General features: G+C 38.0%; 1 protein-coding gene across 1 annotated transcript; it reads right to left on the bottom strand.

Annotated features, from left to right (window-relative positions):
• Window positions 1-801: 801 nt before the first annotated feature.
• On the bottom strand, window positions 802-9265 carry tlx3b (T cell leukemia homeobox 3b). The gene is made up of 3 exons (XM_063014388.1): window positions 8845-9265; window positions 2782-3022; window positions 802-1006 (listed from the first exon to the last, which is right to left on the bottom strand). Exons 1-3 carry the CDS (start codon window positions 9263-9265, stop codon window positions 802-804), a joined length of 867 nt encoding a protein of 288 aa, XP_062870458.1.
• Between the last annotated feature and the right edge of the window lie 12529 nt (window positions 9266-21794).

Here is a 21794-nt window from a genome sequence, read left to right as displayed (position 1 = left end):
AATTCTGGCTAAACCCCCTGTGCTCCTAGAGCAGCCTCATTTCTTTGTGGAATAGATTATTCAAGGTGTTAAAAACATTTCAAGATTTTGATTCATGTTGGTATGATTGCTTAGGGAGACAATTGAAATAGGGAGACAATTGAAGTACACTAGTTGTCATTTTTATGGAACCAGTTTAAGATGACTTGTGCTTTGTGACATGGTGCATCATTATGCTGGAAGTCGCAGTTGTACAAGGTCAACAACAATACTGAGAAAAGTTGTCTGATTTTTGTTAAGCTCCAACCTTGTTAAATCATGTTCCTTTTCATCTCTGCAAAACCAGGGTGTGTGTGTGTGTTTTAAATAATTAAACAGCAGATTAGCCCTTGACCCTTACAAAAATGTAAGCATTAGTCATCGAGGAAGAATTCCTCTGAGGCTACAGTACATATACATTCTGGATAATCTTTGTGAGGGTGTTTGTTAGCTTTCCATCGATGTTGCACATCAGAAGGGCCACTCGAGGTCATGTTATGAATAATTTATCCTTTGATAAGCATCTCTTTAGCGTTCCCTTTGCGTGGTGGGATGAAATGATGCAGTGAATGAGCAAGAATGAGCTAGAGACATGTAGATGGACTGAGGCTCATTGTAGCAAAGTCATGTTGGTTATGGCCTTGTCCCCATGTCTGCCAGAGCAGAAACTATAACTCTGTGTCTGGTTCCGCTCTGGACAGAAAACGTCCTGTCGTCCTTTTTAAGATGCCTGCCATTAGCTGCATGTTGATTAGAGTAAGAAAAGGTTTGTTAAATATGGCTTCATGCCAGTGCAGTAAGCTTGCCGCCCTCCTCGCTGGCCCAAGGCTGTAGGTTGTGCAGGGCAAACAGGGATGAGTTGTGCATGCAGAGAGGGTCAGTTGGTAGCGGGTCGTTTAGAGACTTGTGGAAAGCATCGTGTTGTAGCTGCATCATTAGACGATTCGCCTGCTGACGCTCAGCCTCACGCTCTTCGGCTGTCTGCCGTCTGCGGAAACAAGAGGGAGGATGAACATGAAAGATCTTTCTACAGGGGTTCATCTTTTCCTAAACTCTTTTAAGCTAAAGTACCATCCTTGGGTGCCTATTAAAATTCTAGATTTGCTAAATTTGCTATTTACTTTTTTACTTTGTTTTGCACTATCCTAGTTTTGGTATGTCTGATTCTCCAGTACTCTGTACTTTGCTTCTCTGTAAAGAAGCAGTCACCAGCTGTTTCTTTACAGCGAGCCTTAACACATACAGAGGAACATGATATGCCGTTTGCATTTCTCCACCCTTCATGCTAACAACTTACCCTGTCAGTAGGAGTTGCTTTTTCTAGCAGCAAGAACATTATTATCCATATGTCCTTCCCTCCTTCCAACATGGCCACTTATGTCTGTTGAATGCCTGACTGGGCCAGTGGTACAGCTGAGACTCAAACTCTGTTTTTGACTTCTTTTTGCTACATTTCATCATGTCAGGGCAGCACGGTGGCTCAGTGGGTAGCACTGTCGCCTCACAGCAAGAAGGTCCTGGGTGGGGCAGTCCAGAGTCTGCATGTTCTCCCCATGTCTGTGTGGGTTTCCTCCGGGAGCTCCGGTTTCCTCCCACAGTCCAAAGACATGCAAGGGAGGTGAATTGGAGATGGCTGTGTTGGATGTTAAAACTTGTGAGCCGATAAATCTTGTGTAACGAGTAACTACCATTTCTGTCATTAATGTAACCACAGAGTGAAACATGACTTTAAAATCCTAATAAATCCTAATATCCTTAAATCCTTAAAATCCTAATAAATCCTAATAAAAAGTAGTTTAAGGGTGGTAATCTCATTAATTTCATAAATTTAGGGTTGTGAACTGAACACCAACAGAATCACTGAAACAAAAAACAAAAACAGGTGCCAACTCTCTGCATACGTACATACGAACATACAAATCCCCTTTCTGAAAATGTTGGGACATTTTTTAAAATGCAGTAAAGACAAGAATCAGTGCTTTGTTAATTCTTTGGAACCTTTATTCAACTATTTAACTATTTCAGTGCAAAGAAAATATTTTGACTGACCAACCTTATCGTATTTTGTCAATATGAACATATTTTTTATTTGATGTCTGCAAAAAAGGTAACAGGGTTGTTATAGGGTGCATAAAATGCTCACTTTTGCAAGCAATGATGGCATACTACTTTGTGCCAATCTTCATAAGAGAATTGTCAGTGATACCAAAAATAAAATTTCTAAAGCAACATTGCAAATAATTTTGTCATTTTACCGTGCACTTTACATAATATTGTGGACAGAGTTATGGAATCATAAGAAATCGTGGTCCGTGTAGGGTGTTAAATATAGCCACATGGGCTCAGAAGTAATTCAGAAAACTGTTGTCACTTAACACTGTCACTCTGTGTAAAGAAATGCAACCTGCTATGCAATATGAAAGCCATAAATTAATTCTATGCAGAGTTCTCTGAGCTTATCTAGATGGACAAAATGTGGACACTGCTGTGGTCATATGAGTCCATGTATAAGATTGTTTTAAATTACTTTTATTGTTGTTTTTATTATTCTAATAATTAATATTACCCACAGGTAATAATGTTAGTTAAATTGTGTATAATATTATGGAGTTTTCTGTTGATAGTCCAGATGAATAGAATTTGTCCCAATTGTTTCTCCAATCTTTCACTTAAATCTTCACCTCTAGGATAAAGTTTCCCTGTAGGATGTTACTCTGTGACCTTGTTGTATATATTGTAGTAATTATGTTGCTAGTGTCTCACCTCCACTTGGTTCTTCGGTTCTGGAACCATGTCTTGACTTGTGCGTCCGTCATTTTGAGGGTTTTAGCCAGTGCGGCTCTCTCTGCGCTCGCGAGGTATTTCTGCCGGTGGAAGCGCTTCTCGAGCTCACAGATCTGCGCGCGGGAGAACGAGGTGCGCGGCTTCTTCCGCTTGGGTGGAGTTCGGTTCTGGTACGGGTGTCCGATCCGCCTGGCTACCACAGTGAAGGGGGTCAAAGCCGCTGCACAGACAGAGGGGAGGAGGTATTTAACACCAGGAACAGTATACTGTCATGCTGGAGGAAACCAGCACAGTTAACGTTTTCATTTCAAAGAATTACAACAAACAGCAGTTAAGCTTTATTAGTGAGCAAACGTGGTCCACAGAGGTCCTCTGGACCACTAAACTTTCCTAGAACACAATTATAAGCGGCTCACACGTGCTGTTATAAATCAGCCAATAGGAGTTCAGCCTATTCCCTTTCACTTTTATCTAAGAAGAAACCACTGCTGTGAACTTAAAGAAGCGCTATACGACCAGACCGACGAAACCACAAGCTGTATAACATTATTATCTCAACTTCTAATCTCAACATCTCAGCATCACAACATCTCATCCCATTATTCCAACATCCCATCATCCCAACATCTCATCGCATCTCATCATCCCATTATTCCAACATTCCATCATCCCAACATCTCATCACAACATCTCATCTCTGTAACCCATCATCTCATCATTGCATTACAAGAGCTCAGCATCACAAAATCTTAGCGTCTTAACATTAGAACATCACATCTCCACATTACAACAGGTAAATATCAGCCAAAGCCTTGATGTTTTATAAAAAAAAACAATTTTATAATTAAATGTGAAGGAATTCACGTTCTTAAACTCAATGATTAGGAAACAACTGCATTATTTATGTCATTCTGGTTGTTTGTGTTTTTGCGCTTTTCAGCTTTAATTTACTTTAATGCAATAATAAAACAATAAAATAGATTTTTAAATAAATGAACGCGTAATTAAATGAATGGTACTCGTACAAACTGTCATTCAATAATGAAATAAATCAAACTTGTAGGTATGCTATTTTTTATTTATTTGTTTTTAAATGATATTATTAAATGCTGTTTTGGAAATGTTTATTAAATAAAATAAACAGTGACGCAATTCCTTTCTGTCAAGATGATTCATACTCTTCTGAAGAAATATTAATAATTCTAATAATAATATAATGAATTCAAACAAGACTGAAGAGCTCCTCAATTTTTTTTCGCTAGAGAAATTGAAAAAGCATAGTTTTGAACAGCACGCAATAAGCATTTCTGTTAAAACACGATAACAAAACATTTTTTTATTGTGTATTGTTTTTTTGATTGTTTTACCATCTCCGTATCCTGACCATGGTCGAGGTGGGTATTATTCATTGGGCCAGGTCGCCATTCCATCACAAGGCAGAACATGCAAACTCCACACAGAAAGGACCCTAATCACCCGGCTGCCCACTGCACCACAGTGACTTAACATTTAATAAAAACTCCAAAGTTTCATGTTGTTGATGATGGGGATGTAAATACAGGGTGCAAAATTGGCCTCATGTTATGTGCTGCTTATGCTATAAATACGGAATAAAGTAAAAAGAAATAGAGTTATGTATCTTTTCCTCTGATTAAATTTTTTTGTAAACCCACAGCTAACATAGGATTCAATGACCGAATACAACGTGTTTTTTAAGTAAATGAGTTTAAGTTAAACAAATTATTTAAGTAAATGACAATTTTTTTTATATATTATACAATTTTATATTTTAGCACCTCCGCTTGTGATACTTTATGCTTTTTATTGTTTAACTTGTGCAGAAGGTTGCATGTAAGAGTTTTTAAATTGGTTTAGGCAAACGAGTTGGGAAGCGTTGGAACAGTTGCATATTTTCCAGTTTTGTTTATTGTTTTTAATTCAATTTTATTGTGTGGTTTGTTAGGTTTGTATTTTAAGTCTTAGTTTTACCATTAGTACTAGTGCCAGATTAAATTATGTCGGGCTTTAATTGACTTTAATAGACTTCATATAAAGTTTTATACAACTTAATGCATTGCATTTAAACAACAAAGAATCAGATCAGAAGAGTCTAAACTAATGCAAAACACAATGCACAATATTTCTCTTATTATTAAAATGTAGACTTTAATAACAAATCAGTTTTTTTAATGTTTCTGTTCACAGTAAGGTTGCAAATATAAAACAAGTGCGCTATTTTCATTTCATAATATTTTTTTACAATTTTAGTTTAGTAATAAAATCAATGGCCAGGGTCACTTTTAAATACAGGGTGTCCTAATTAAACACTTTATTATGGGCAGTGTAAAACTACTGTATTGTGTCTACAATAATAATAATAATAATCATGTAAACAATTAATTTGTTGTTTATTGCAAAAAACAGATCAAAACAATTAAATAAAATGTGTCTAGGGTGATCGCGCCATTGAAGCAAAACTAAACATTTAAACTGCATCAATGCACACACGACAAATTAAAGAAAGATAAATACTCAAAACAGTAGTAAATTATTAACGCTTTTTAACGCTAATTAAATATATATATATATATATATATATATATATATATATATATATATATATATATATATATATATATATATGAATACTTTAAAACGTACAGTTTTATTTACACACCTTAAATTTCATGTTTATTAACCTTCTAAGGAAATAAGTAAACACACCCTCTGCAGTGAAGTGCGATAAAATGTGCAGTTTTTCCCCGCAAACAATGTTGAAAATAAAATAAATAAGTATAGAACAATAAAAAGAGAGAGAAAAAGAAACCGTAACATGTTGTGCTTATTAGTAAACATATCAGCACAAAAACAAGGTAAAGACGTGCCTCCCATCCCCACCCTAGTTGTTCTGGAATGCAGATGAAACCCTGACATGCGCCTAAAGAAGAATTTTACCCTCACACAGGCAACACTGTGTTCATTAGCGCATCCCCACTGCGCAATAACATGTGCCAAAGCTGTCTAGCAGCTCAGTCTAGGAGCGGGGTGATTTTGACCTTGATCGTCTTGCATATATCATACAGTGGAGTTTGGGAATTAGCTTTATTTTAACTCTGGACACATTAATGCATCAAATTTAAATGTGTATAACTTAATCCTTGTTTTATTAAATGTAACTCGTTTATTGTAGTCTGCATTTATATGAGTAATAATCGCTTGAAATAAGCGATTATCTGGAAAAAAAGGCTGAAATGCAACCAAACCCTCAATGTTTACAAGGATAATCAACAACAATCCGCAATAGCATCATTTCTTGCAAGCTTTAAAATCCTGGGCCGAATTGGGCCAAAGTGACTGATGGATTTGATTTGCCAACTAAGACGTTCAGCCAAGTATACAAGTCCAGAACGCTGTATGAAGCTTATTCACATTAACCTCAAGAATGAAATTCAACCCATTCTGTCACTGCGTGCAGTCGATGGATTTGGTTTGGTTCGGAACCCAGCTCACTTGTACAAAAACAAACACATAGCAGTGTTGAATAAAAACTGATTGATTTTTGTCCATGTGGACATAATGAAATTCAACACTGTGGTTGTTATTGTACATTAGGTGAGATGAGGTCAGCTGTTATAACAGCTATTTTATTAGGCTTGTGATCTATACTTTTAGCATATATTTCTATATTAATATTTGTGTTGTTTAATGCTTCCTTTAAAAGCTTTTGAATTTTGTATCTACTTATTAGCTTCTCTAGATAGTAGAGGAAATCTTTGTTAATAATTAATGACTCATTTACACTGAAGATGCACTCGGTTCTCCCAAAATGTTAATATTTTATAGGACAGAAGATTCTCTGTGCTGCTATTTGTTCTAGAAGAAAGTTAATTTGTCTATATGTGCTTTAAAATAAAGTCAGTAGTGTTGTTACACTGGAAATGCTCCATTAAATGGATTTCATCCAGCTGATTAATTTTTTCACGAATATATGAACACAGTAAATATACCAAACTGAGCAGTGGTAGCTCAAAAGTTTAGGTGCTGGACTAGTGACCAGAAGTTTTGCCAATTCACTCCACAGAGTAACCAACTGTAGGGCCCCATAAGCAAAACCCTTAACCAGCAATTGCTTGCATGGTATTCGGTCATAACTAAGTCTCTTTTTGAAAACCATAAAAACCATTCATCTGTTATACATAAAGAACAAGACTTCATTTATTACACATGATTTGAGACAATTATTAAACTCGAGTAAGTTCTGACGTCTGAAGTTTTGCATAATAATAATAATAATAATAATGCAAAACTTATACAAGACAGTTCTGATAGTTCTGATGGTTCACAACAGCCAATTTAACTCTGTCCAGAACAAATGGGAGGGTAATTATGTGTGCAAAGGACGCTACAAAACGTTACATATCAAACAAATGAAGACTTTTAACAACACAAAAAATCATTACATTCAAATTATTTAACGCTGGACATCTATTCCACATTAATACATCACATCAACACAACTGTCAAACGTAAGTCAGCTAAAAGGAAATATTTAAAAATATAGAAATTATTTTTTTTTCCCTTCTAGCATTGTCAGTGTAGTCAGTGTCAATGGCACGACGCCTCAGACCTTGTTCTTACTTCATTCTATGGCTGTATGGAAAAATAAAACAGGATGTTTATCAACTAAATAAATACACCAGTTTTAGTTTTATATAGCCCATAATAAGGTAAATAGAGACATATTCATCCAGAGTCCATACAGTGCACCAGTAGATGATGTATATAAATCTATTTTATTTATTAAACAGTCTCTTATCTAAGTGTAGAAAACCGCATTCAGGCCTTTGGGTGCCTATAAATAACCCTGCTGAAATATTGATATCTCTTTATAAAGTGCTGTGCGTTTTCCATAAAGCAGATCCGTGATGAATGGAAGAGACATGGGGCCACATTTAAATCTAAAACTGAAGTCCAAGCATAACAGCGTTTTATTTTTTTAATCCATTTTACAGCCTTTAAAAATCAATCTCCACTTTGCTTTGGACTTTGTGCCCAGAACCGCTTATATTATCTATTTATGAATGCGCAGTGCAACCAGCTGGCTTTAATGGACTCACTAAGCTATATAAGCTGAATAGTAAAGCTTAATGCTGATTTTACACCATAATTATTCTCATAAATGAACCATTCCGCTTGTCAGGAATATTAATGCGTGCAAAACAAAGGCCTATTCACTGGAGGGGCTGGTGATATTACATTTTAGGACTATTGTACTCCAACTTCACGGTTATTACTGCAGGGTTGTGGCTGATTTATAAGCTGAGTCTCCTGAATTTGAAAAGTGCTGACTTTATTTTAAACAGAACTAAAAGAACTTTTGCTATATAACTCAACGATAATTAAAATTACCAGCCATCAAATGATTTTATTATAAATATAACTACATAAATTATAACTACATTATCTGACTAAATTCAGGTAAATTACGACATTTTGGAATGGAATTTTTTTATTATTTTTAATTTATTACCATATGTGTTTATATGTGTGTATATATATATATATATATATATACATATATATATATATATATATATATATATATATATATATAAAAAATGAAAAAAATCATATTAATATATTTTCAAATATTTCGTCTGTATAAAATATACATATATATATATATATATATATATATATATATATATATATATATATATATATATATATATATAAATTACTATGTATTTAAATATATTTAAAATTGAGATTCATAGTAATTCCTAAATCTCAGCACTGTATTGTGAAAATACAAAAAGGCTACTTTAAAGGTTTGGTGATGCACATAGTATTAAAATGTACTTGAAACTAATTTTATTAAATACTTAGCTTATTTATAAACTCTTATAGTTTTTTTATTAATTTATAAATGTTAATGTATGTCATTTGAATGGACTTTTTGAGTATTAGTGGGTATTTTACGCATGAAATCATATTAGTAAGATATAGTCAAATTTGCAGGGTTATCCCCTGTAACGTTACCTGCAAAGCGGTCCTTAGCAAAGCGCTGGCTGCCCTCCATCCAGGGGAAGCCGATGCCGCTGAGCCCGGGTACTGATGGGGGCAGCGCAGCGGTGAGTGGTCTGTGTGCCGGCACTCGGATCACCCCGCCCGGCGCAAGAGCAAAGTTCGGTCCGTATGCTCCAGCCTCCTCGTATGCGGACAGACCGTGGAAAGCTCCGGACAGAGCCGGGTACGGACTCGGGCTTCCTACTCTTTGACTGTGTCCAGTGTCCGGACTGTTCTGGGTGGAGTTCTGCTGCTGCTGTTGTTGTTGTTGTTGGCGTTTTTGGGAGTCCGGCTCTCCACCGCTGAGGATCTGATCTATACCGAAGCTAATGGGTTCATTCTGGCCGGGCTGGGATGTCTGACCCGCAGGGCTGGAGCTTGACGCTCGGTCCATCCTCGCCTTCCAAACCTGGACAAACACGCTTTTAAGGATTTATATTCCACCTTCAGATGACTAGACTCCTGTTTATTTAAACTGTGATGTATTGATCCTAGTGATGCAGGTCGCGGCGCTGCTGGATGAAAAGTTTTTTGGCAGAAAGACCTGAAGGTTTCTCTCTCTCGCTTGCTCCGCCCATTCCACTATATTATCTTTTTTGGCTTTTCTGATTGGTCAGTTCCGCTGGTCGACGTTCTGATTGGCGAACAATTTGTAATGTATTTCCCAAGTGGCTTGAGTTCCATTTATATCTCAAATGACTTACAAGTTGTTATTTACAGTTATACTATTTTGTACAGTTTACAACAATAGTTATTATTATTATTATTATTATTATTATTATTATTATTATTATTATTATTATTTTCAAAGTAGGTGTATTTTACACCCATTATTAGACAATTAAGCAGTGGTCATTTATGCTAAAACGTATCTACAATAATTAATTAAATATCTCAATAGATCAACTAAATAAGTATATTTTATATATTCTTTATTTATATTATGTTTTACTTTATGTTGCAGCACTATAAAATAAACATCTTGCAAGGTCTTTATCTGCTAAACAAAAACAGTCAAATTGGGCTATACTGCTTCAGTAGATAATCAAAAATTGCAGGACTTTGTAGTCTTTGAACTTTAGACAAGCTTTATTCATATGCAGACTTTTCCTAAAAAAAACATTAGCTTTTTTAGATAAATTTACATTTTACTTAGTTGAAATGTTGCTTGTGTGTGTAAAAAACGAAGAAAATGCATTATTATATGATATATTACTTTATGTGTAATGCATGTGCGTTTGTATGGAAAAATATCCACGCTATAGCTGTGCAGAACGTGAAAACTAAAAGCTCAGTGCAGATCCCACTTTAAAAGGCGAGGTCTATAAAACCCGAAATAACCCGGTCACGTCACGATGTGTGTGGGGCTGTTCTCACACCGTTTAGGGCTAATCAGATAAGTGAGATGTCTGTTTCGGGGATAATCGGATGGTTGGGGTAGTTGAGCTTTATTGATCGAATGATGAGGAACTCGAGCCGCTGTGGATTAAAAGCACCGACATTAAGAAACCATTCGGACTTTAGACGCTTCCAGCAGTGACTAAGTGTTTATTAAATATAGAGAAGATCGATTCTTCCTTTATTTACTTAGTGTAACACTATTGGTTTGACAATGTAACTGTAATTATGTATTTTAGATTACGTAAAAAATAATCTAAAATCTAAAAATCTAAAAGCAAATAAATGTTGATGATTTTATTCTTATAAAAATTAGATTTTTTTTATAATAATAATGATGATAATAATGTAGTAAATAAATTACATAGTAAAATCAATATAGTGGAAATGTTGAAAGTGAGAAATTAAAAAAATTATTATTATTATTATAATTATTATAATTATTATTATTATTATTATTATGGTTGTGGTTGTAACATTTATATGCTCTCAGCTTTAATCAGAAAAATGTCAATTGTGATGCTGATGCAACCACAAAAATGATTAACAGAAGTAACATAAATACGAGTTAGTAAGTGCTGCAATGTAGATAGTCGACAGATACATAATACAATAAAATTAATGTAGTGGAAATGTTGAAAAAAAAAAAGATTATTAGGTTAATAGATATCCAGACATATGCTAATTCGTTGAAATGTTGGTGGCCTTGTGGAAAGGCAAGAAAGGGTTGGTCCTTCCTGTGTGGAGTTTGCATGTTCTTTCTGTGTCTTTATGGGTTTCCTCCAGGTGCTCCTGTTTCCTCTCTCAAGTCCAAAAACATGCAGTCAGAACAAACAGAGCTACTAAAAATTGGCCCCTGTGTGTGTTTGCCCTGTAGTGGACTGGCTACCTGTCTGGGGTGTTTGCCTTTTGCCCAGTGAATCTGACCCACCACGACCCTGATCAGGATAATTGCAAAACAGACAGTGAATGAATGAATGAGTGTTGGTTAGCTCACCCAGAAGAAATTTTATTTGTCCATGTAATCAATCAGCACCAAACTTTAGTTAGATTTGCCGATTTTACAGCAGAGGCTTCTTATTTTCTAAATCCATGGAGACATTAAGCTTACTTGACTGTAAACACTTTGTTGTTTATGGCAGAACTGTTTTTTTAATTATTGGATTACATTTAATCATTAGGACCATTTTGACTTTTAAATATGAGATAAGATGTAAATAAATGACTAAGAATTGACTACACATATCTACCACTTTTTTCTAATTGACTGCTATGCTAATAATAGCTAGCTTCCAGACAATTTTCTATTTGCATGTTATGTACAAAAAATCACAGGTATGATTGTATACTCTGAAACACAATCTTTGAGAGTCTGGGATTTAGGAACAGTGGATGTGGTTACTGCTGCTGCACAGTTTGTGAAATTTTGGCTTCCACAGCATTATTCAGTCTGCATTAATTATGATGTGTTAATAAAGGAATTAGTGCAGTAAAAAGCTTGTCATTTATAATTACGCTGTATGTTTAGTAAGTGTGTTAGCAGGCCGGTATAGCCGCTGGGACATTCGATCCCAGATCTACTGTGAAAGTGCTTGCTTGTAATCGTCCTCTTAAACCAGATTAAGTTCGGCCTCTTTCAGCTCAAAGCTGCTCCGTTTGATTAGCTTCAGGAGCTTGAGCTACCGGGGAGCACCAAATCCGGTTAACTGTGAAGGAGTTGATATTTTAATAGACCATTAGCAAGTGCTGCTGATGCTAAAAGCCCCCTGCTCTCCCCTGAGAGAGAGAGAGAGAGAGAGAGAGAGAGAGAGAGAGAGAGAGAGAGAGAGAGCATCCCTCAGAGCTCAGTTCATCATGAAGATGTTAAAATATATGAAACTGCAGCCATAGTTCCTAGGCCAGAGTTTATTCTTTGAGTTGGTAAATGAACTAGAAGAGGACTAGCAGTGAACTAGCAGTTGTCACCCACTCACTTGTTCATTTAATCACCCACTCACTCATCCACTCAGTCACTCATTTACATATCCACTTACTTGCTCACTCATCCACTCATTCATTCACTCTCTCACTCACTCATTTACATTTACATTTTCGGCATTTCGACGCTTTCATCCAAAGCGACTTACAGCTGTGACAGTATACAGTATAAGCAATTGAGGGTTAAGGACCTTGTTCAAGGGCCCAACAGTTGCAACCTGGCAGAGGTGAGGCTTGAACCGGCAACCTGATTACTAGTTCAGTACCTTAACCACTAGGCTACAACTGCCACTTACCCACCCACTCACTCATTGACTTATCCACTTACTTACTCACTCATCCACTCATTAATTCACTCATTTACCTATCCACATACTTACTCACTTATCCACTCATTAATTCACTCATTTACCTATCCACTTACTTACTCACTCATCCACTGACTCATTCACTCATTTACCTATCCACATACTTACTCACTCATCCACTCATTCATTCACTCATTTACCTATCCACATACTTACTCACTCATCCACTCACTCATTCACTCATTTACCTATCCACTTACTTACTCACTCATCCACTCATTCATTCACTCATTTACTTACTTACTCACTCATCCACTCATTCATTCACTCATTTACCTATCCACTTACTTACTCACTCATCCACCGACTCATTCACTGATTTACTTACTTACTCACTCATCCACTCATTCATTCACTCATTTACCTATCCACTTACTTACTCACTCATCCACTGACTCATTCACTGATTTACTTACTTACTCACTCATCCACTCATTCATTCACTCATTTACCTATCCACTTACTAACTCATCCACTCATTCATTCACTTATTTACCTATCCACATACTTACTCACTCATCCACTCACTCATTCACTCATTTACCTATCCACATACTTACTCACTCATCCACTGACTCATTCACTCATTTACCTATCCACTTACTTACTCACTCATCCACTCACTCATTCACTCATTTACTTACTTACTCACTCACTCATCCACTCACTCATTCACTCGTTTACCTATCCACTTACTTACTCCCTCATCCACTCACTCATTTACTCATTTACTTACTTACTCACTCATCCACTCATTCATTCACTCATTTACCTATCCACTTACTTACTCACTCATCTACTCATTCATACACTTATTTACCTATCCACTTACTTACTTACTTATCCACTCACTCATTCACTCATTTACCTATCAACATACTTACTCACCCACTCATTAATTCACTTATTTACCTATCCACTTACTTACTCACTCACCCACTCATTAATTCACTTATTTACTTACTTACTCACTCACTCATCCACTCATTAATTCACTTATTTACCTCTCCACTTACTTACTCACTCATCCACTCACTCATTCACTCGTTTACCTATCCACTTACTTACTCACTCATCAACTCACTCATTCACTCACCCACTCACTCACTCAGTTACTCATGCACTTAAAAGCTTCATTATATAATTTGTTTTGTGGCAAGTCCTTCTAAATTCTAATTGTGATTGTGATTGGCTACAACTGGTAGCTTTCCTATGCCCATATAAATGAGGCTAGTTCAACCACACCCATTAAAAAATACATAAACAGCCTCAATTTCTGCTTTTTCACTGTCCATTTGGTCAGCACCAAACTTTAGTCGAGACATGAAATGTTTTTGTGCAGCAGTTTCTGAAGCAAATGTAGATCAGATGTGTAAAGCTTGATTGACTCTGGACAGTGACATGCATTTCCAGCACTGCTGTTGTTATAAATGGTTGTAAGAAATCTGCTTTATTTTGTGATAATGAAAACAGACACATGTACTCTGATTTCAGAATGCGAACATCATTCATGTGTTTAATTTGTATCCAGCTCATGTGGTGTCATTTCCAGGAATGCCAATTGCTAGCTGTTGGCTATTTGAGCTAAACGCAATTAGAAAACGAACAATTCTTATAACAGGAATGATTAAAATCCACGCTGAGATTCTGTCTAATTGTCTAAATGTGTTTAATCCTTTATTATGATTAAAATCTTAAAACAGGGGCTACCAATTCCTTCTTATGAGGGTAATTATGATTGTGATGCACGTGCTCGCCGTTTGCCGTTCCCTTCACCCCCCTCGGCGCTGTTTTTATTGCACGGCTGCTTTTTGAATAATAAATGACACACTTTTATAACTTTTATAGCGGCTTTACATAAAAGAGCCGCCCGCCACGAGCCAATATGAAAAGCCCACACAGTAAGTAATAGTGCATTTAAAAAAGAGCCCAGTATGTTTTTATTACTTAAATTTAAAAGGCAAAAAGAACATGGTGAGAGTGAATGAGTGAGTGAGTGAGTAAGAGGAAAGAAGATGGACCACAGTGAGAAAAGAAAGAAAGAATGGAAGAAAGAGAGATCAGTTTATTGCAATAAAAGAACAAAAAAAAGAAACTGCATGTGAAAGTGGCTTGGAGCACAATGTGTGAGAGCTCTTTAATGAAAGTGTAGAAGCTCGTGCTTCCTCTCGCCTATGAAATATTAAATGAAGCGCGGGAGCTGCATGGTCTTTAGTGATCGTCATCGTGTCCTTGTGCCGTTCCTCCACCTTTATTATCCAATCGCTCGAACAGAGCTGCTTTTAATTTAGTTTACTCACAGACAGAAACACTCACACATTCATGGACTCTGTCTTTATTAATGATTCATTATATTTTTCTTTCTCTTTTTCATGTCTTATTCATCATATACCAGAAGCTTACATGCACTTGTAGGGGACGTTTAAGACATGGAAGTCTTAAGATTTCTATAATTTACACACAAAAAAAAATCGAATCTGTTGTTTGTTTTCTGAAACTCAGCTGTGTCAGAAATACACATTTACATTTTTGGCATTTAGCAGACGCTTTTATCCAAAGCGACTTACAGTTTTGTGACAGTATACTGTCTAAGCAATTGAAGGTTAAGGGCCTTGCTCAAGGGCCCAACAATGGCAACCTATCAGTGGTGGGGCTTGAACCAGTGACCTTTCAATTACTAGTTCAGTAAGTTACCCACTAGTATAGTATATTTACACTTTATTATTCATTTAATATGTAGGGGTTACCTTAACAGATCATTCTGGTCTGCAAACGCCCTTTCTAACCCAACCCTGCTTAATTTATCTGACCTTGGTATCAGCACTGAGAGCACACAGACAAGTGCACCTCCCAATGGCTAGGCTGTTCTCCCTCTCCGACCGACTGGCTGATAGCACCACTGGAATTCAAACCTACTGCTAAAAGGTGTAAAAAATAGCACCACTGAGATTCAGATGCACCCATAGTGGACTGGTGTATAAAATCAATTATATGAAAAATTATGTGCTTACAACTTTGGGAAGGCCCTTTCCTGCTCCAGTATGACAAAACCACTGCAAACAAATCATGACATGTTTGGTGTGGAGGAATTGCAGTGGCCCAAACACAAACCTGCCTTCATCTCCAATGAACACCTAAGGAATTAATTGGAACATTTTCTGGCTAAAGCTAGGTCTTCTTTACCATCACTATTAATGAATAATTATTAATTGTTTTTTTATTTAATAGGCACAAATTCCCACAGACACACTGCTAAATTGAAATCCCGTACAGAATAGAGGAGGCTATTATAGCTGCAAAGAGGGCAAATTTATATTAATGTCCATTATTTTATATTTGAAGGTTCAAAAAGCTTATGGTCAGGTGTCTATTTACTTTTGGACACACACACACACACACACACACACACAAAATCAAACCTTGTCATTGCACATACAAATTGAAGAAGACAACACTATATTTTGTAACTAATGATTCTGTCATGCTGACCAATTTAGGATCACTCTACACTCTTCACCCACCCATTGACACACAACATATGGTCACATGTGAGTGCAGTGACACTGTAGACACCTCTTACACCCCTCTCCCCCTCCCCAACACACACACACACACACACACACACACACAGCCATGGTGCCCTGTAGCCCCCATGGACTCGTCTTTCTCTAAACTGTGTAGTAACTTGTACAACTAATAGGTCAGTCCTGTCATACACGCCTCTGTGACGAAAACAACACCTTCTGTCTGTCTATTTACACCAAATGGCCAAAAGTATTTGGACACCCCTTCTGATTAGAGGACTCAAGAATACAGCCATGCTATATCCAAATGCAAGCACTGGCAGTGGAGTAGGTCATGATGGCAGCTTTTAAATGAATCAGTTGATCAATAAATGAGACTGTGGTGGTTGCAAACCAAGCAATTAGAAACAGCCAATGAAATAGCTAAAACTGGGAATTCCTAACTACATTTTCCAGCTTGAAACATAAAAAAAAAAAAAAGTTTGTGTATTTACATTACATTTGTGCATCAACTTACCTCAGAACTTGAAAGTATGAACTCCAAAATATGCCATTCATGACGTGTGTTTGAGCTAAAAGGTGGGAAACTTTGTGTTGTTACCCAGGACTCTGTGGAGGACAGTAAAATACATCAAACCATGTTGTAACATGAATGATGAGGGCTGGTATAGCAGCAAAGAAGGGGCAGGGGCTTGGGTAGATTGTCCACAATAATAAACATGGATTTTGGATGGAATGCTTGGGTGTTGAGAACTGTATCAGCTGGATGTGAGTGTTAAATTGTTGAATAGTTGTAATGAGTTTGGCCCAGACCTTCTCGAAGCCCTTCTAAACACAAGCAGACTTGCGTGTGTGTGTGTGTGAGAGAGCAGACAGTAGTCTGAGAGCTCTGATTAAGGGTGAGGTGGGGAGGAATCGAGGGGCTGAGGGCCATGGACAGCTGTTTAAGACAATGAAGGCGCGATTTGGACTAACCTGCTCACTGGGAGTGTTTATCCTCACCCAGCTAAAGAGGATCTGCCTGAGGGGCGAAACGGATACCCCGTCTCTCTCTCTCTCTCTCTCTCTCTCTCTCTCTCTCTCTCTCTCTCTCTCTCACACACACACACACACACACACAAACCATTCATTGCATTAGAGTTGCTTGTCTTGCTTTCTCACTATGTGTCTTATTCTGTCAGTTAAGTTCACATCAATTCATTCATTCATCCTAATCATAACCAGTGAATTCTGCTCAGTCACAACTAAGTCGGATTTAGAGCAGCCAACCTACCTTCTGCATGATTTGGAAAGTGGGAGGGATTTGCAAGTTTTTCTTTTTGTTTAAAATAAAATACCTGATCACGACACTGGCAGTAAGTACAGCTATTTTAAAGCATAAATGCAAAATAGTCTTTTTTCTTTTAATCTGTGTCTCAAAAATAAACAAGAAATTATGGTTTATCTGTTAAAGTCTGATTACTGACCTGAAGAACTGTAAGGATATTTCAAGGCAGTCAAAATGGGCAAATAAAGCATGTAACAATCCTGTCATTTATTAATTTTTATTATGGAACAATATTAATACACTCACACAACACACTTTTGTTCATGTGTAGTCTATTCTCTTCCCTATTACAAAGTCATTTCAACCCCCTCCGCTTTCTTATACACCGACTATGCATAACATTATGACCACTGACAGGTAAAGTTAATAACGCTAATTATCTCTTCATCACGGCACCTGTTAGTGGGTGGGATATATTAGGCAGCAAGTGAACATTTTATCCTCAAAGCTGATGTGTTAGAAGCAGGAAAATGGGCGAGCGTGAGGATTTGAGCGAGTTTGACAAGGGCCAAATTGTGATGGCTAGACGACTGGGTCAGTGCAGCTCTTGTGGGGTGTTCCCAGTCTACAGTGGTCAGTATCTACCAAAAGTGTTCCAAGGAGGGAACGGTGGTAAACCAATGACAGGGTCATGGGTGGTCAAGGCTCATTGATGGCCCGTGGCTGGCCTATGTTGTCCGATCCAACAGACGAGCTACTGTAGAAGTTAATGCTGGTTCTAATGGAAAGGTGTCAGAATACACAGTGCATCACAGTTTATTGGGTATGGGGCAGCAAAAGGAGGACCAACACAATATTAGGTCATAATGTTATGCCTGATCTGTGTATTTTAAAAACTCACAAAGGCCCCCAAATGGCCCCCCGAGTAAGAACCATTGCTTTACACCACAGAATACTACTACAAGTGGGATTGTTTAACTGGTTGTACTAAAGAGGTCAGTGCTTCATCATCACAATGTGGTACTGTTCTAAAAAGCAAAATCTGATTATGTAAATGCATCCAAGCACAAATAAAAATGCATCTAAGAATGAATTCTTAGTACAGTGTAGTATTCAGTATTTAGAAATCAGTACCTTTTTTGGAAGTATTTCGCCTCCTAACTTGGCTGAAACATACACACACCTTCAAGGACAGAAACAGAACCCGATGTGCAAATACCTCATTAAAGTGGAACAATACTGTGACTAAAAAGCCACTAACAAAAAAAATCATGACAGTTGCACATAAATAAGCGGCCAAATTAATAGAAACAAAGTAACAAATGAAAGACACGAACACATCTGCAGCCTGCAGCAGAGAAAGTGGAAACAGGTCTGCCATGAATTTAAAGTTGATTGAAAAGTGATCCTCAAAGGGTTTCCTTCAGGTGATCCAGTTTCCTCCCACAAGTCTAATGACATTTTAGGACAATTAGAGCTTCTGGAAATTGCCCTAAGTGTGTGTGTGCCCTGTGACGAACTGCAGACTTGTCTGGGGTGATTGCTGCCTTTTGGCAAATGAATCAGACCCACTGCGACCAAAAGAATGGGAACATCCCACGTCAGCAGAGAACTGGACCAGAAGAGAAATGCAAGTGTGCCAACAAAAGAAAAGATGAAGAAGACAGAGAGAAGCTGTGATATATAGGAGACCTTCCACCTGTAGCGGCTTAATGCTCATGAGCACAGGTGATTGTCAGTAGAGATAGATTGAAAGATCACAGTACTGAGCGTGGTGCCCCCTCTGCAGGCCAAACTAGTCAGCACAGAGGGGCACAAAGCACAGGTGACTGCCAATTAAGAGAAATTGACAGATCACACACTACTGCTCGTCCATGCCCTCTCTGCTGGCCAAAATAGGCCACACAGAGGGACACAACCCCAAACGTCACATGCCTAAATATATTTTTTTTATAGTGACCACTGATTGATTCTTGCAAAATGTATCGTGGAACACACTATGCTTCTGGTATTCCTCCACCACTTAAGCCATGATTGCAACTTGACAGTAGGAGGTGATTCCCTATTCAGCCATCCCTCCCTCCAGCGTGGACAGTTATAACAGTAAAGCCCCTGACCAGGCTGGTGGCACTGCTGATACTTAAACTGGTGTCTGTGTGGTGGTGAGGTAGTACATGACGGCTCAACACTGGTAATTTTACACCAGGCATTATGTAATGGTGTAGCATGTTTCAAAAACGCTCAAAACAAGCTCCCACAACAGCACAGCCACCCTGTTGGTGAAAAGAGGGTAACTGTGTACCTCTCCCTTTCCACTGATGTCCTGTTTCTTTTGCTCAGTCTCTTACAAACCCGTCTGTCTCTCATTACTGGTGGAGCTGAGCTACGCTCCATTGCACCGAAAGACCGAGAGACAGTTTAACTCTCCACGCCGAGTGGAGATGAGCTGCACTCGGAAGTTCTCGTCTGTCATCAGTCTGTGAGTGTGTGTGTGCGTGTGTGTGTGCTTGATGGTGGGAGATGAGTCTGATTCCCTCTGCTGTTTGAAGTTGAAATGTTGTGGTTTGCTAAATGCTTCATCCTGTGATGAAGCATGGGAAAAGACAGAGGAAGTCTCTGAGAGACGGATGAATTTTAAGCAGCCACGTTAGAGCGAGAGCGATTTAACCTGAAATGTTGTTTTTCGTTTGGAGAAGGCGAATAACGACCACAATGTTTCTGAGAACCTGTTTTTAGCCGAGTCACTGATTAACCATGATTTAGCTAATCGTTTTGTGAGAATTAGCGTCATAGCTGTAAATAGACTGCGTTTGTAATGTCTGTGGTTCACTGTGTGTGTGTGTGTGTGTGTGTGTGTGTGTGTGTAATGGTAAGTGGTGTGGTGTGCAGAACTGCTGCTCTGATGGTTGAATGCGTGACTGCGATTCGCTTTAATGAAAGAGCAGACGGCGGGTCACGGCTCTCGAGCCCAAAACGGCAGGAGCATTCACACACAGACACACACACACCAAACAATAACACACAACAAGAGGACCTACACAACTTTAAAACACACTTAATCATGACAAAATGTCAAGTAATTCCTCATATATACATTTTAATTCTAATAACTCAACACTACGGCTAATTTACACTATAATGCTAATGTTATGGTTCGGAGTTGGCAACTTAAATGTTTAGGATGACAACAGACATGCTAGGAAAGGAATTCGCATGTAGACTCGGCTGCATAAATCAATGTTCTGTGCGGCCTATTCAGATTATTAAAATTACCTGCATGAAGTTCAGACCTCAGAGGTTGCCAGGATTTTCATGGGTGGAGCTCTCCGGGCGAGAGCTTCTGCTTCTGCAAGTTTAGCTTTAAATAAGATGCACTGCTAGAATGTAGGTCTCACTACAGCTTGTCTAGGCCACTGTAAAGCTTACATGTTGTTTATTTTATGCCATCTAGCTGTTCTGCTGCATAACCAAATTTCCCCTCAGCTTCGGCTCACAGACAGATGACTTTACATTTTTGTTGTCACGACCCCCACAGGACCACCACAGAGCAGGTATTATTTAGGTGGTGGATGATTCTCAGCACTGCAGTGACACTGACATGGTGGTGGTGTGTTAGTGTGTGTTGTGCTGGTATGAGTGGATAAGACACAGCAGCGCTGCTGGAGTTTTTAAACATCGTGTCCACTCACTGTCCACTCTATTAGACACTCCTACCTTGTTGGTCCACCTTGTAGATGTAAAGTAAGAGACGATCGCTCATCTAATGCTGCTGTTTGAGTTGGTCTTCTAGACCTTCATGTTTTTGGTTGGTGGACTATTCTCAGTCCAGCAGTGACAGTCAGGTGTTTAAAAACTCCAGCAGCGCTACTGTGTCTTATCGACTCATATCAGCACAACACACACTAACACACAACCACCTGACCATTGAAGAACAGGGTGAAAGCAGGCTAAAAAGTATGTAGAGAAACAGATGGACTACAGTCAGTAATTGTAAAACTACAAAGTGCTTCTATATGGTAAATGGAGCTAATAAAATGGACAGTGAGTGAGTGTAGAAACAAGAAGGTGGTCATAATGTTATGACGGTGTATACACCTCAACCTTCTTAGCTTTTAACTGTAGTGCATTTTATTTAATTTTCATGGTCAGGGTCATGGCAGGTCCAGTTCCACCAGAAAATACTGGGCACCAATCCATCACAAGGCTTCAGCCACAACCCCAAATCACAGCCAGTAATGCCTGTGTAGACGCCCCAGTCTGCCAAATAGCTGTTAGGACTCTTTACATTTTCACACATGCAAATTCCCTCCAGCTTTTGTGAGCAACTTTTCACACAAATCAACATATAAAGCGAAGTCTAAACACTGAGCCCTTTCAATAAGTGCAGCG

This window comes from Trichomycterus rosablanca, chromosome 18, assembly GCF_030014385.1.
Source record: "Trichomycterus rosablanca isolate fTriRos1 chromosome 18, fTriRos1.hap1, whole genome shotgun sequence".
Taxonomy (NCBI): Eukaryota; Metazoa; Chordata; class Actinopteri; order Siluriformes; family Trichomycteridae; genus Trichomycterus; species Trichomycterus rosablanca.
This window is presented reverse-complemented; position numbering and strand designations above follow the sequence as displayed.

What these genes read in the sequence shown, in the direction of transcription:
- tlx3b (XM_063014388.1), bottom strand. Translation starts at nt 9,265, where the DNA reads ATGGACCGAGCGTCAAGCTCCAGCCCTGCGGGTCAGACATCCCAGCCC. An exon ending in TGCTAAGGACCGCTTTGCAG is followed by an intron (nt 3,023 to 8,844) that starts GTAACGTTACAG and finishes CTGTCTGTGCAG; the next exon opens with CGGCTTTGACCCCCTTCACT. An exon ending in AACCGAAGAACCAAGTGGAG is followed by an intron (nt 1,007 to 2,781) that starts GTGAGACACTAG and finishes TTGTTTCCGCAG; the next exon opens with ACGGCAGACAGCCGAAGAGC.